The sequence below is a fragment of the Mandrillus leucophaeus genome, unplaced genomic scaffold, assembly GCF_000951045.1.
Source record: "Mandrillus leucophaeus isolate KB7577 unplaced genomic scaffold, Mleu.le_1.0 Scaffold692, whole genome shotgun sequence".
Classification (NCBI taxonomy): Eukaryota; Metazoa; Chordata; class Mammalia; order Primates; family Cercopithecidae; genus Mandrillus; species Mandrillus leucophaeus.
Genome location: NW_012107497.1, coordinates 1,851,697 through 1,869,124, shown reverse-complemented (window position 1 = coordinate 1,869,124; position 17,428 = coordinate 1,851,697). Strand labels below are relative to the sequence as shown.

Sequence of the window (17,428 nt, the reverse complement as noted above, 5' to 3'; positions counted from 1 at the left end):
TCACTGCAAGCTCCACCTCCCGGGTTTACGCCATTCTCCTGCCTCAGCCTCCTGAGTAGCTGGGACTACAGGCACTCGCCACCTCGCCCGGCTAGTTTTTTGTATTTTTTAGTAGAGATGGGGTTTCACCGGGTTAGCAAGGATGATCTTCATCTCCTGACCTCGTGATCCGCCCGTCTCGGCCTCCCAAAGTGCTGGGATTACAGGCCATTTTCTCACTTCTAAGTGGGAGATAAACATAGAGAACACACGAACTCAAAGGGGACAACAGACACTGTAGTCTACGTGAGGCTGGAGGGTAGGAGGAGGGCGAGGATTAAAAAACTACTTATTGGGTACTATGCTTATTAACTGGGTGACAAAATAATCTGGACACCAAACCCCTGTGACATGCAATTTATCTATATGACAAATCTCCACATGTACCCCTGAAGCAAAAATAAAAGTAAAAAATAATACAGTATTATAATCTTATGGGACCACTGTCATATATGTGGTTCAGTGTTGACTGAAATGTTGTTATGCAGCACATGACTGTAGTTGCAATTACCAACTATTCAGCTATTTTTAAATTTTAAATTTATTTTGTTGATGCTGTTATTTTCTGATACGGTTTGGCTCTCTGTCCCCACCCAAATCTCATGTTGAATTCCACCTTCAGTGTTGGAGGAAGGGCCTAATGGGAGGTGACTGAATCATGGGTGTGGACTTCCCCTTTGCTGTTCTTGTGATAGAGTTCTCATGAGATTTGTTTAAAAGTGAGTGGCACCCTTTGCCAGATCGTGGCCAGTCTGCTTCTTTGAGTGGGAGCCTGATCCATCCTCCTCACTGGGTGGGACCTCCCTGTGGGGCACTTCAGCAATTCCACCTAGGGTTCTATGGATAGAGCTCTGATCTCTCCCTGGGAAAGAGCTTCTGGGGGGAAGACCAGCTGCCATCTCTGTGGTTCTTTGAAACTAATGAGAACAAAGAGACAATGTATCAGAATCTCTGGGATGCAGTTAAAACAGTGTTAAGAGGGAAATTTATAGCACTAAATGCTCACATCAAAAAACTACAAAGATATCAAGTGAACAGCCTAACATCTCAACTAAAAGAACTAGAAAACCAAGAGCAAACAAGCAAGAAATAACCAAGATCAGAGCTGAACTGAAGGAGATAAAGACAGGAAAAATCCTTCAAAAAAATAAATGAATCCAGGAGCTGATTTTTTGAAAAAAATAAAATAAAATAAAAATTAAAAAGATAGACTTCTGGCTAGACTAATGAAGATCAAAAGAGAAGAATCAAATAAACACAATCAAAAATTAGAAGAGGAATATCACCAATGATTCTAGAGAAATACAAAGAACCATCAGGGAATACTATAAACACCTCTATGCACATAAACTAGAAAACCTAGAGGAAATGGATAAATTATTGAACACATATACCCTCCCAAGACTGAATTATAAAGAAACTGAATCACTGAACAGATCAATAATCAGCTCTGAAATTGAGGCAGTAATAAATATCCTACCAACCAAAAAAAGCCCAGGTCCAGAAAGAATCATAGCTGAATTCTACCGGTGGTACAAAGAGCTGGTACCATTTCTACTGAAACTATTCAAAAAATTGAAAAGAAGTGACTTTTCCCTAACTTATATGATGAGGTCAGCATTATCCTGATCCCAAAACCTGGCAGAGATAAAAAAGAAAAGAAAGAAAGAAAAGGAAATTTCGGGCTAGTATCCTTGATGAACACTCATGCAAAAGTTTTCAATACAACACTGGCAAACCAAATCCAGCAGCATATCAAAAAGCTTATCTACCACAATTAAGTTGGTTTCATCCCTAGCATGCAAGGTTCATTTAACACATGCAAATCAATACATGTGATTCATCACAAACAGAACTAAAGACAAAAACCACATGACTATCTCAATAGGAACGAAAAAGGTATTTAATAAAATTCAATATCCCTTAATGTTAAAAATTCTCAATAAACTAGGTATTGAAGGAACATACCTCAAAACACTAAGAGCCATAAATTATAAACCCACACCAATATCCTACTGAATGGGCAAAAGCTAGAACCATTCCCCCTGAAAACTAGCACAAGACAAGGATGCCATCTCTCACCATTCTTATTCAACATAGTATTGGAAGTTCTGGTCAGGGCAATCAGGGAGGAGAAAGAAAGGGTATTCACATAGGAAGAGAGGAAGTCAAATTATCTTTGTATGCAGATGACATGATTATATATCCAGAAAACCCTATCGTCTCAGCCCAAAAGCTAAGACTTCAAACTATACTACAAGGCTACAGTAACCAGAAGAGCAGGGTACTGGTACAAGGACAGACATATAGACCAATGGAACAGAATAGAGAACTCAGAAATAACACTACACACCTACAACCATCTGATCTTCGACAAACCTGAGAAAACAAGCAATGGGGAAAGGACTCCCTATTTAATACGTAGTGTTGGGAGAGCTGGATAGCCCTATGCAGAAAACTGAAACTGGACCTCTTCCTTACAACCTATACAAAAATTAACTCAAGATAGATTAAAGACTTAAATGCAAAACCTAAAACAATAAAAACCCTAGAAGAAAACCTAGGCAATAAAATTCAGGACATAGGCATGGGCAAAGATTTCATGAGGAAAATGCCAAAACAACTGCAACAAAAGCAAAAATTGACCAAATGGGATCTAATTAAACTAAATAACTTCTGCACAGCAAAAGAAACTACCATCAGAGTAAACAGACAACCTACAGAATGGGAGAAAATTTCTGACATCTATCCATCTGACCATGGTCCAGAGTCTACAAGGAACTTAAACAAATTTACAAGAAAAAAACAATCTCATTAAAAAGCAGGCAAAGGACATGAACAAACATTTCTCAAAAGAAGACATACATGTGACCAAAAAAACATATGAAAGAAAACTCAACATCACTGATCATTAGAGAAATGTAAATCAAAACCACAATGAGATACCATCTCACAACAGTCAGAATGGCTATTATTAAGAAGTCAAAAAACAATAGATGCTGGTGAGGTTGTGGAGAAAAGGGAAAGCTTTTACACTGTTGGTGGCAGTGTAAATTAGCTCAACCCTTATGGAAGATAATGCAGAGATTTCTCAAAGACCTAGAGGCAGAAAGACCATTTAACCCAGCAATCCCATTACTGGGTATATACCCAAAGAATATAAATCATTCCATTATAAAGATATATGCATGTGTATGTTCAATGCAACACTATACACAATAGCAAAGACATGGAATCAACCTAAACGCTCATCAATGATAGACTGGATAAAGAAAATGTGGTACGTAGACACCATGAAATACTATATTGCCATAAACAGGAATGACTCAATTAAACCTCTTTTCTTCATAAATTACCCAGTTTCAGGTATGTCTTTATAGCAGTGCAAGAACAGGCTAAAAATTTTCCCTTTTATTTTAGACTGACATTCTTAATTGCAACTTTTAACTTTCCATTTAATTATTTACATATTATTGCCTTTGTAAGTTCTTTGTTATGCTGGGGCAAGAGATTTCGACTTCTTGCCTTTTGAGATATTCTAGTATTTGAATATTTAGATACTTACTAGAAAGATACAAGCTGTAAAGTATTAGTTACCTAATCTAGCATAACATTTTTTTTTGAAAATACTAATACTTGCAATAACAGGTACCAATTATGAAGCATTTTGCATTATCCAGGCATTACAATGAGTCTTTTGAATTGATTATCTTATTCAGAAGATCTAGAATACTCCCTTGTTATGCTGTAAAGCCTTCATAAACGGTAGCTATTATTACCTCACAATGACCCTAAGAGTAAGTACTAATATTATTCCTATTTTATAGATGAAAGTGACCTTGTTTAGGCAGATAAAATTTTTCAGTAGCAAAGCATAGATATAAATCCAAGTCTGTTCATTCATCCCATTCTTATCAGCTAGACTCACTTGCTCCTACACTTGTACAGTTTTTTAAATGGTGGTTTCCTTTTAAGTGGTGTGTGTTTGTATGCATACACATACATACATAAATTCAGAATATTGAAATTGTAAACAGTGACATGTCATAAGTATTATATAGGAAGAGTTACTGAATGTTAAATATGTTTGGCTCTTGACATGCTATATTGAAATCTGTGCAAAATTAGTCAAATTACACTATACACACACAATCAGGTTGACAACTGTAGATCAAGGTTTTTCATTACGTTGTTTGTACATATATGTAACTCTTTGCAGTGATCAATGAGTTTTAATGGAGATGGAGGAATTGTACTTCTACAGTTTAAAACATACTGCATAATCATAGCAACAGCTTTAGATAATAATTGACAGCCATGCTTAAAAACCAACTCCACAGGCATGGTAGCACAAGGCACAAAAATCTGGTCAAGATTTGCATCTCTAAGAAAAAGAAAATATTTATATGTTGAACTTTGGGAGAATCCTTGGGCAAAAGATCAGCTGGTCACAAAGAAAGCTGAGTTACCAATCACAAGGATGTAAAATGCTTTATCTTATGAAGTATGGAGGACTTCCCATAACTGAATGTAGTATACAATGAGTGCCAAAGTTCATGAGAATAGCCTCGTAATTTTACTATTAATTATTGTCTTGATACTGATAATAAGGGAATAAAACTTCTTGAATAAGTACTGACATTGGAATCATGAGGAAAATTACTGTCAAATACTTAGAAGGCATCACAAGTCATTCGTTTCTTTGAAATAAATATTATATGATAATTAAGAAGGTTTATTCTGTAAAATTGTCCGATTTAATGTATTTTGTTCCTCATTTTACATTGTCTTTAGTACAGATTGTATCAGAAGGAAGAGATGTATGTTGTCTTCTGGATTCATATTAGATACAGAATTTGAGCAACCGTGTGAATTAATTGCACCTGCAAAAATTCCAAAGCAATGAAATTTCTTTTTTTCTGATCCATCTGGCTTTCCTCTACATACCATATAACACTGAAGTAATGAAACACATTCTATAATTAGGGATGGATATTATCAAGTATAGGTTTGTATTTTTGTGTTATTTCATTTTTTGTCAGGAGATAATAGGTGTGTCATATAGATGTTGAGCATTTTGTCTTTATGGTATTTTAATGACATACTCAATGAATACAGTGTAATATTTGAATAAGTCTCCTTTGAAACGGGGTAGGATTTTATTATCATTATTTTCTCAGATGGAGTCTCACTCTGTCACCCAGAGCGCACTGCTGGAGTGCAGTGGCACAATCTTGGCTCACTACCTCTGCCTCCCAGGTTCAAGCAATTGTCCTGCCTCAGCCTCCTGAGTAGCTGGGACTACAGGTGCATGCCACTACGCCCAGCTAATTTTTTGTATTTTTAGTAGAGATGGGGTTTCACTGTGTTAGCCAAGATGGTCTTGATCTCACGACCTCGTGATCCATCCACCTCAGCCTCCCAAAGAGCTGGGATTACAGGCTTGAGCCACCATGCCCGGCCATTATCATTATTTTCTAGCTGCCTCTCCACTGGACAAAGTAGGAATCTTCTTCACTAAGTACTCCAGAGTTTTACATAAAAGCAAAGAGAAACATATTGAAGACATTTAGAACTTGATGGCCACTATAGAAATCTGCCTAGGTTACCTTTCTTTTAAATTTATAAATAAAGAATGAGAGATTCCACGAGTTAACTCAGACCCAATGTATTAAATTTTTTAGTGCTTACATTTTATATTGTTACAGACAATGCATTTACAAGGTAAAACCTATTGCACTGATGTACAAGGCCCATTCTCAAATATCTATTTTAGTTGGAGGTAGCAAAATGATAGTTAATTTCCAAAGTTATTTGAGATGTAACTTCAAATTTTCTTTTTTCTTTTTTTTCCTGAGATGAAGTCTCGCTCTGTCATCCAGGCTGGAGTACAGTGGTATGATGTTGGCTCACTGCAACCTCCGCCTGGGTTCAAGCAATTCTCTTGCCTCAGCCTCCCAAGTAGCTGGGATTACAAGTGCCTGTCACTACGCTTGGCTAATTTTTTTTTTTTTTTTTTTTTGTATTTTTAGTAGAGAGAGGGTTTCACCACGTTGACCAGGCTGGTTTCAAAATCCTGACCTCAGATGATCTGCCCGCCTCGGCCTCCCAAAGTGCTGGGATTACAAATGTGAGCCACCACCCTCAGCCAACTTCCAACTTTTCTAATAAAACCTTTAACCTCAGAAATTATCCAAAACATGTCCTGAAATTTAAGGAAGTTAATTCTATGAACTTAAATAAGAAGGAAACACAAAATAAGTGAGGTAATTTTAATTCTAGGTTTTAAAAAATCATTTTCTTTCCTTTTTATTGGCATCAGGCTTACTAGTCTTGAAAAGCTTTCAGGAAGCAATGAAAAGGGCTTTTAACTAAAAAGCCTTAGAGTATTTTTAATTAAAATTACTGGACAAAAAAGAAGAGAGGCAAACCATTTGCAACTATATCCCTCTTGTACAAAGAGGTCTACAAAATTATGCTCTGAGAATGGGTACAGCCAGAATGTGAACATAGACTATTTTATGAAGGGCTAAAATACAGGATCTTTAAAGAATGAGAATGAACTCAGAAAAGAAGAGTATGTAAAGAAATTTTCATCTTGGTATGTTTGCATATTTCTATTTGCATTTTGGATATAATGAAAATCATTGGCTTATCATTTACAGTTATGTTTTATATTACTATTTGATAGGAGTTTTAAATCTCTCATCAGTTGCTTGCTTCGGTAGCACATATAATAAATCTCTCATCAGGATATAAATGATATAGAAAATACACGTAATTATATAATAATCATTTTCTCTTTTTGGGCATCCTTGAATGTAAGCACAAACATATCTAGCATGAACATGAACTGCCAAGTACAAGAAGAGGCAAATTCTGAGCATATATATTTTATATTAAAGAGGTGCTCACAGTTGAGAATGCTGTAAAAATGGTTGTTAGCAATATAGAAAAATATTCACAAAATGAGAATGAGATATTTGAACCTTAATAAGTCATACAACTTTCCTTATCCCTAAGACAATTTACTGTACTAAAAATTCACAAAACTACAAAACCTTTAGACTCGCCTGAAAAAAAATATATGCTTACACCAAAGCAGCCAGTGTATGGTGTATAATACTTAATGTAAATTATATATTAAATATGGTAATTATAATTTATGGTATAACATGGTACTTACAATTACCATATCAAATTGTAAAGAATATGAATAATATACCCTTTCAACAGCACATGTGATTTCGGTCAAACGAGGAAAGTAATGCTTCAAATCACATAAATTCTATTTTAAAATATTAATTATAATACATTTCTTACTATCACATTTATTAAGTTCCAGGGTACATGTACTGGATGTGCAGGTTTGTTACGTAGGTAAATGTGTGCCATGGTGGTATGCTGTACCTACTGACCCATCACATAGATATTGAGCACAACATCCATTAGCTGTTTTTCCTGACGCTCTCCCTCCTCTCCCACCAACAGGCCCCACTGTGTGTTGTTCTCTTCCCCGTGCCCATGTGTTTCCATTGTTCAGCTCCCACTTATGAGTGAGAACACACAGTGTTTGGTTTTCTGTTTCCGCATGAGTTTGCTGAGAATAACAGTTTCCAGCTCCATCCATGTCCCTGCAAAGGACAAAATCTCATTCCTTTTTATGGCTGCATACTATTCCATGGTGTATATATACCACATTTTCTTTACCCAGTCTATCATTGATGGGCATTTGGGTTGATTCTATGTCTTTGCTATCATGAATAGTGCTGCAATGAACATACAAATGCATGTATTTTTATAATGGGATGATTTATATTCCTTTGGGTATATGCCCAGTCAAGGCCTTGCTGGGTATTTCTGGTTCTAGTTCTTTGAGGAATCGCCACACTGTCTTCCACAATGGTTAAACTAATTTACATTCACACCAACAGTGTAAAAGCATTCCCATTTCTCTGCAACCCTGTCAGCATCTGTTGTTTCTTGACTTTTTAATAATCACCATTCTGACTGGAATGAGATGATGGGCTGAGGCTGAGATGGATGAATTGAGAGAAGTAGGCTTCAAAGGGGGGTAATAATGAACTTCCCTGAGCTAGAGGAAAATGTTCTAACCCAATGCAAAGAAGTTAACAACCATGATAAAACATAACAGGAGCTGATAACCAGAATAACCAATTTACAGAGGAACATAAATGACCTGATGGAGATGAGAAACGCAATACGAGAACTCCAGAATGCAATCACAGTGTCAATACCTGAATAGACCAAGCAGAGGAAAGAATCTCAGAGCCTGAAGACTATCTTGCTGAAATAAGACAGGTAGACAAGATTAGAGGAAAAAAACGAGTAAAAATGAATGCACAAAACCTCTGAGAAATGTGGGATTATGTAAATTCTGAAGCAAAGATTGTTTGGGGTACCTGAAAGAGATGGGGAGAACAGAACCAAGTTGAGAATCATACTTCAGGATATCATCCAGGAGAACTTCCCCAACCTAGAAAGCCAGCCCAATATTCAAATTCAAGAAATGCCAGATACTCACTGAGAAGACCAACCCCAAGATATATAATCATAAAATTCTCTAAGGTTGAAATGAAAGAAAACATGTTAAGAGCAGCCAGAGAGAAAAGCCAGGTCACCTACAAAGGGAAGTCCATCAGATTAACAGCAGATCTCTCAGCAGAAACTCTACAAGCCAGTAGAGACTGGGGACTAATATTCAACACTGTGAAAGAAAAGAATTTCCAAGGCAGAATTTCATATCCAGACAAAGTAAGCTTCATAAGTGAAGGAGAAATAAAATCCTTTTCAGACAAGCGAATGTTGACGGAATTCGTCACTATCGTATTTCACAATTATGATCAAGATAAAATATATATCGATCAGGGTTAAGGCAACTAGAAAAAATTGTGCAAATTGCAACAAGTATATTTATGAAAAATTACTGGGAAACAGGATCATTTGAGTTTTTAAAGAAGTCAATCCAGGGTATATTTGCCCTCTTTTCTCATTGTAAGCCTCCACATAGCAAGAGTCATTCTCTCTCCAACATTTAGAAACAAAGTATTTTCTATCTTCTTAGGCTACCTTCTAATCAACTTAAATACCCTCATACTTGTGTCCAGGTATTATTCAAGTCAAATCTGAGTTTGAAATGCAAGAGAGCAGCCCTCCCAGCTGATTATTTTTTTCACGTTTTGATCTCTTGCCATGCGACTGCTTCATAGGGTCAAAAATGCCTCCAAGCTTTGACCTGAATAGCAATCATATGCACAAGCAGTGTTCTTTATATGAGTACAATTGGATGCCTTGTCATCTCCATCACGATTTCCATACCCTGCCTCACAATAGGTTTTAACCATTATAAGAACTTTGCTCATTCTTTATACTAATTATTTAAAATAATTTTTGAAACAATTGAGGGTATCATGTGAATAGTCATTAATGAAACTGATTTTTCTCCTACAATCATTATAGAAAATGCACATACAAGTGAGCTTTGTTCTTCAAAGTCACAACCTTACAGCCCATATTCTTGGAATTCTTATGTAATTTTGATCAAGGTCAATTTGACACAGATAAAAGAAAATTAGTTGCTCTTACATAACACTATTTCTCTGCTGTCTCTTTACCTGCTTTTAATTTCTCTTTTCCTGGGTAGCTCCATTTCTATCTTCCTGTGAGCTCAAAAACAACCAGTAAAGATTTGGATCGATCCTATGACAGCATAATTTTTGGAAAGGCAATGAGAGAAAACTGAAATATGAGTTTAAGAAAGACTCAAGCTTAGTGTTCTGGAAAACAACTTACATGATGTTAAGTCCTTTTATTTGTTTCTAGCCCACAATAGGAGCGTGTAACTGAAAATAAAATTAAAAGCAGATAGTGGGCCCGGTGTGGTGGCTCACACCTGTAATCTCAGCACTTTGGGAGGCCGAAGTGAGAGGATCACAAGGTCAGGAGATCGAGACCATCCTGGACAACATGGTGAAACCCTGTCTCTACTAAAAATACAAAAAAATTAGCCAGGAGTGGTGGTGGGCGCCTATAGTCCCACCTACTTGGGAGGCTGAGGCAGGAGGATGGTGTGAACCTGGGAGGCGGAGCTTGAAGTGAGCTGAGACTGCGCCACTGCACTCCAGCCTGGGCGACACAGTGAGACTCCATCTCAAAAAAATAAAAATAAAAAAAAGCAGACAGTGAACCACAAAAAGCCCTTCAGACTAACTACATGACTTACATATCAAGCTCAACCATTTTCCCCTCAAATGCTTTCATGTCAATGCGTCCATTTTGTCTTCATTGTATCCCTATGAGCAAGTGAAGAGATATATGCTATAATGCATGTTGGACTTAATTTCATGTAAAGATGTAGAGTTTTAGGTCCTTATCATAGCTTATGGATGAGATTTTTCTGAGCAAAGTGTTTAGGAATATGCATTTTAATTAGCTCCTCAGGTGGCTACTATGCAGACTCAAGTTTGAGAACCACTGCATGCAATGCAAATGAACTAGAACACGACCTGTGGTTAACTGTTACAGCTCCATAAACATATCCCTTAAAAAGGATGCATGTCAAAATAACTTTCTTTATCAAATAATGACAATCTTTCTTAACATGGCAACTGACCATTCTATGGCAGCAATAATCTACAGAAGTAATGGGTACATATGGGAATAATGTTAACGTTCGGTTAAAAAGTATCAAATTGACTAATGTCTCATGTATTTATTACATAAATACCAACGTATTTTAAAGAAGTCATGGGCAGATCACATAAAATTGGAGGAATGACAATACAGTAGTAAAATTACTATTAGATCAATTAATTGCTAAAGTATGTTTAATGGAAAACAAATGGAGTTTTTATTATCTAATGATTGTGTGGGAAATTATTACAATTTATATTCATATTTCTTCAAATTATTTTTTAAAATATCAAATTGGATTAAAAGTAACATTGAACTGTGATTGAACATCATATAGGCTGGTTTATTATGCTGTCTTAAATTTTATTCCTGGAGGCAATACTACAAACTTCATGTCTTCAAAAGGCATTTCCTAAGTGCTACTTATCAGATGTCAATTCTCAAGAAAACAAATTTCGTGTGCTTGTCTCACAATAGAGGAAGTATATGCCTAAAATCTATTGAATATGGAAGTGTATGCATGTGCATTGAGCTATGAATTGTGATTAAAGTTATTCCTTATAATGCCAGACTATGTGGCAGAATATGTTAAATACTATTATATATCATGTTTATATCCTGAATGACTACTCATTATTCTACCATCCAATTATATAAGACAAGAAGTTCAGCTTTTAACATTACCCCATTTTAGTGATTAAATTTTTAAAAATTATTATAATAAAACCACATACCCCAAATGTAGCTGAGATGTTTTCATAATCTACAGCCCATATGTGTTAGTATAACTAAGCCACATTCATGATTTTATGAAATCAGCAGTCTATGGCAGAAAAGGTACAACAGCCAGATAATTAACTGCGCTAATAAAAAACTTTCCAAGAAATCAAAGGACCTGAACCCTAGTCCTCCTACCACTAACTTGTCTTGAAAAATTTACTTTTCTTCCCTAAGTTTCATTTTTCTCAAGAGTAAAATGGAGTTGGCTAATGGTCCTAGTGGTTCCAGCAATCTCTGATTTGGGGTTAGATGGTGATGATACAGTTTCCCAGCATTTTGTTCACCTGCTCTAAGTCACTCAGTTCCCCATTACTATTGGGCTGGAAGAAATTCACTCTAGGGCAGTAACAAGTTCAGTTAATTAGCACTCTTCCTCCTCAGCATTCTCCAAGAAGAAGACAGGCAAAAGGATCATGTTTTTATTTAACTAAACACAGGGTAAAAACTAATCTGGTTGCTTCTTTTGTAGGGTTATAATGTTACTCTCTTAATACAGATTTTAAAAATCTCTGAGATCATCTGTAGCATAATTGGTATCACTAACCTGTGCTGTACTCTTTTCAAGTTTTTGGACTAAATTATCCCAACACCGGGCAAAGTTTTCCAGCCATGCTTCCATCTTTTGGGTCACTGACTTATTCTTCAGTGTTGAAAGAAGATCTTGTTTGAGTGAATAAAGTTTGTCCATGGATTGCTTTTTCTTTTCTAGATCTGCTTTTAAAACCTGTTAAAACAAGAAAGATCACAGAATAAACCTGGGTTACATTTTATACACCACTATAGTTCAATCTGCTTTTGCATGTATTTGCTCATTTGTACAGATAAGAAAATATTTCAATCGTGCCTGCAAAGGATCAAAAGTTCAGAAAAATATAGGTAGAAAGTTATAATCTATCTAATTTTCCCAAGAAGTTTGAAGAGAAAGGAAAGTCAGATGTAGAATAAAGACCTACTAGAGGCAATTAAGAGCTACCTTAAAATATTTGAAGAACATCCAAGTGAAAAGGTAATATTGCTTCAAAAGGCAAAACAGAGATCAACATGTGGAATTTGGAAGGCATGGCTTTTGGATTTCCCCTTAATTCCTGACAGAATTCAAATGAAAAATGACAATCAGGTACCAGGAGTACTGAAGAAAAGCTAGTGAGTTGAGAAAATGAGAATGGCTAAGGAAGCTTGCTATTCTGAAATGCTATGATTATTTGGATAAAATTACAATATTATTGTTTCCACCATTTTAACATTCTGTTCACCATTTAGAGATAAAAATCTCATTATGTGATTTACTGACCTTAAAATTTTCGTAGCATCCATTAATCAATTAACATCTGGTTATTTGAGTAATTATTTTTTAAAACTAATTGTAGAGCCCATTAAGTAAAAGAACTAAGTCGCTGGGCATGACATAAATCCTTCAGCATCTCTTTTCAGGTTTTGTAAATACTCAGGTGTCTTATGAAACAGTTTTTATGCCATTTATGTTTCCAAAGTTCCTGTGAGCTGTGGAGGGTTACAAACTCCCTATGGTTGATTTGAAAGGAATAAGTGGTTTATGTGAAATCAGTAAATCAGGACAGTTTTTTTACTTGACTCAGTAACGTTGCCTGGCACACGGAGAAATTCAATTCCTGGGTACTAAACATTACTCCCCGACTTAATTTGTAAACAAAAAAGAAGAAGGAAGAGAAATAAAGGAGAAAATTATCTTACAGTCACTTAACAACCCCATATTTGGCAGCAAATACAATGAATATAAACCGTGATACCTGTCTTTCCGAAACAAATCCAAGTTTATTTAAGAGCTAACATAACATACAGCATAGAAATTGTCATGAAACAGATGCACCAATTACTCATGAACCAAAGTGCCCCCAACCTAGAGCAGTCAATACACCTTCCTGAAAAGGACAATCTAAGTAGTCCATTTTGGCACGCCACCAGCATTGATAGCTCTGAACTGCAGAATGCTCTAGTGTCTCCTCCAATTAGTTTGTCTTTTACTCAGAATCTGCTTCACCTGGTGTATGTTATAGTTCAGTCTTCATGCCATTTTTAAGGGGAAATGATTTTCCTTAACAATGACTTCAGTATTTTTCTGAGCTTGAAATAATAGACCAAAATATAAATTAAGATATTATACATTGAATTCATATCACAATAAAACTCATGGTGTGGGGGTTTAGCAATAGATAGGTGCCTTTTTTTTTTTTTGAGTTGGGGGAGTCTCACTCTGTCGGGCAGGCTGGAGTGCAGTGTCGTGATCTCAGCTCACTGTAGCCTCTGTCTCCCAGGTTCAAGCAATTCTCCTATGTCAGTCTCGTGAGTAGCTGGCATTACAGGCACATGCCACTACGCCCAGCTAATTTTTCATATTTTTAGTAGAGACAGGGGTCTCACCATGTTGGCCTGACTGGTCTCAAACTCCTGACCTCAAGTGATCCACTCGCCTTGGCCTCCCAACGTGCTGGGATTACAGACATGAGCCACTGTACCAGCCCAATAGATAGGTTTTGCATATTCATTTTGTTTAATTCACATGTTAGCTTTCCATTAAATTTAAGTGAATATTTGCATTAGTACTAGAACAAAGGTTTATGCTACCTGTCTCAAGCTGAGAGCCATATTTGAATTTCAATTTCAATGTATATTCCTCCAGTTACATTATACAGTGTCATTTTCCTTTTTTTTTTTTTTAACTACAGAAAGAGGCACAATATAAAGAAAGACAAAAATTTAAAAATAAAAAAAATTATGTAAGTACAATCCTCTTTGGCTTACTTTCTCAGACTGTAAGAAACTATTTTAAATAGCCATATGTATAAGGCTAAAGGGTCTACCCATTATTTAAACAAAGTATGTAATGATCTGGAAACATGTCAGGAGTGTTGTAAGCCTCCTGTTTTAATATTAAGTCAAATGAAGAAACATTTGGTAAGCATTACAAAAATGAAAGTCACCATTAAAAACAAAATTAGAGGTGGTGGCTCACATCTATAATCTCAGCACTTTCGGAGGCTGAGGCGGGCAGATCAAGAGGTCAGGAGTTCGAGACCAGCCTGGCCAACATAGAGAAACCCTGTCTCTACTAAAAATACAAAAATTAGCTGGGCATGTTAGTGCATGCCTGTAGTCCTAGCTACTCAGGAGGCTGAGGCAAGAGAATCGCTTGAACCAGGGAGGTAGAGGTTGCCCTGAGGCAAGATCGTACCACTGCACTCCAGCCTGGGCAACAGAGCGAGACTCCATCTCCAAAAAGAAAAAAAAAAAATCCAATTAAGAAAAGTGCACTCAAGGTAAAGTAAAACCAATGTTATAATTACATTGTGTGATTACTGAATAAATGAATTTTTATATGTCTATATGACAAAAACACTGAACCCAGACTTCTACCTAATAAATTTTAGATATGCATTTCAAAAATGATGATGGCAGCTCAGTTATTTGGTCTCGGTTTCTCTCTCTCTTTCTATCTTTCAGTAGTCATTTCCTGGTTCCAGAAGAACTCCCCCAGGATTAACAAAGGGAGGAAAAGAAAGAAACTCCATGATGGTGCCAGACACATTAGATCATAGAATTCATTAGAATTACCTTGTCCTGTCTATCCATTGATGCTGGCTCTTTTAAGCTTAGGTCTTACATGTGCATATTAAATAACTATGATTTGTTACTAATGATTGCATAAAATATGTATTTCTACATATCAATAATTAACCATAGGTCTATGAGTGCCAGAGACCCATAGTGCTCTAGAAAATTCAGGTGGCAAAAGGAAGATCTAGAAAATGTGTACAAAGCAAAGGCCAGCGGAGATAGTAAAAGAAGAAATATATTTTATTTTTATAGAAGCCAGGCATGTGGACCTACCTCCAAGGTAGGCAGGAAGGTACAGTCAATAAATCAGACTGGGTGAGCAGTGGATACGGAGAAGAGACAGATAAGCTGTTCAAGATGATTTGAAGTGAAAAGATAATGCATCGTTACGAAAGGCCCAGGAAACCTTCATCTCACTCTCATCAGCAATATGCATAAGAGAATAATGCCAAGACAATTTCTCCTATATTGTTAAAATTGAGTTTTGCACCTATATTATGTGTAGTTACTTATCTATATATAAGATGTACTCCAATTCATTCTAATCACCAATTGTACTTTGGGAGGTTGATCTATTACAGAGGTTCTCATCTTGAAAGAACACCAGAATTACCTGAAAGGCAGATGACTAGGCTCTACTTCCAGAGTTTCTAAATCATTGGTCTGAAGATGACCTAACAATGTGCATTCCTAACAAATTTCCTTGATACTGATGCTGCCGGTTGGGGGAACACATTTTGAGAAGCATTGCTTCTGTCTGAATGGCCATCCCAGCGGCTGAGGTAAAGGTAGCAAGTCAAACAGCACTGTCAACAGGAACTTGCTCAGTTACCATAAGCACTTCATCCATGTCCTTTGATCCCACAGCCATTTAAGAGTATCTTCAATTCCCAAGTACTTCTGTAGCCCTTATATGGCATACTCTCTTGGATCACCCTGCTTCCCCAGAGCTGTCTTTACCTGGCAAACACCAACAGTCCCCCCAGCAGCAATACACTTACTCAGGAACAGATTTCTTCTTGACTCAGATCTTCCCATGATAATTTACATGATTCTACAAGTCTTATAATTCACCTCATAAAAGCTACTGTTTCTTGTTTCCCTTCATTTTTTATTCCTGACGCCAAATCAGTTTAAAACTTAAATCAGTTTTGATTATATAAAATAAGAGATCTACATGATTTGGACACTAATCCCAAAGATCTAGAGCAAATTAAATGTCATAATCCCCACCTCCCACCCCAACGGTAAGGAGGAGACAATCCTGTAGGTTATTAGTGATAGTATTTCAAAACAAATTATACTTATTGTAAAGAAAAGAGAGTTTTTAGTACAGTGTATCTATACCTAGACATGTAGTGAAAACTGGTGACAGATGGTACCTGTTTTGGGTCTCAGATTGTGACATATTTTAATGAACATTAAATTCTTATTCACTGCCTGAGTCAGCAGGGGAATTTTACCTCAAATTCTAGACCAGCTGTCAGGTTTTGTTAATTGGCTTAAACTATCAAATGACAAGACCTATAGAAAACATATTTTCTCTTTGTTCACAAGCAAGGTGACATAATACAGTTTTTAAACCTATTGGAAAATTATTGAGACTTTGTTAAAAGAGCATTTGTATGGCCCTGAGGCTAGCCAAGATTTCTGCTCACAAAAATGTTAACATAGAGGCACATTATTGTTAGAAATGACAGTTCTCAGTTGCAGTTATTTTTTCCAAGGAATCAACTGACATGAGGAGTACTGAAATAGACTGAAAGACCTGGACCTGAGTCTGAATGTCTTAGTGTTCATTTTAAGTCTGATACTAATGTTGTAGGATACAGGTCCTGTGTTTTTTCTTGATCTCGATTTTCTTTTGGAAATAACCTGAGTAGCTGTTCCTAATGAACTTTAGATGTGCAATTAGACTGAAGAAACACTAGATGAGATGCAAAATCTCATCTAGCTTTAACATATTTGGATTTTGTCAGTTTGTAGCTTCCTAAGAACAACTTTCTTGATTGGTAAATCTAGTCAACAATATATGTAGGAACTTTCACTAGATATTGAGATTTGGAATTTATCATCATGTAAAATAACTGTACTATTCTGGCATGTGGTACTTTCCAAAGATGGCTGTAAAATATCCTCACCTCAGATGCTTTGCTATAACTTGATCTTGGTGCTTCTCCAGGAGGAAATGAAACCTAATTCTTTTTCCTTGAATCTGGGCAAGCTTGTGACTTTTTCAACCCACAGAATATGATTGACCATCACCGTTATGATTGACTGTCTGAAGCACATGGTTCTGTATTTAACTAGCAATATATCTTGGCTCCTAATCAGAGGGCATGAATGCATTTTGATAATCAGTGGT

The 17,428-nt window shown here is 36.3% G+C and overlaps 1 protein-coding gene across 1 annotated transcript in view; it reads right to left on the bottom strand.

Annotated features, from left to right (window-relative positions):
• LOC105555622 (dystrophin) overlaps positions 1–17,428 on the bottom strand; it is a gene marked incomplete at its 3' end in the record, with an annotated part of 1,920,295 nt that overhangs the window by 1,255,382 nt on the left and 647,485 nt on the right. Inside the window, exon 16 of the mRNA XM_012002637.1 lies at positions 12,017–12,196. Within this exon, the coding sequence (XP_011858027.1) occupies positions 12,017–12,196 (180 nt within the window). The remainder of the gene's footprint in view (positions 1–12,016; positions 12,197–17,428) is intronic.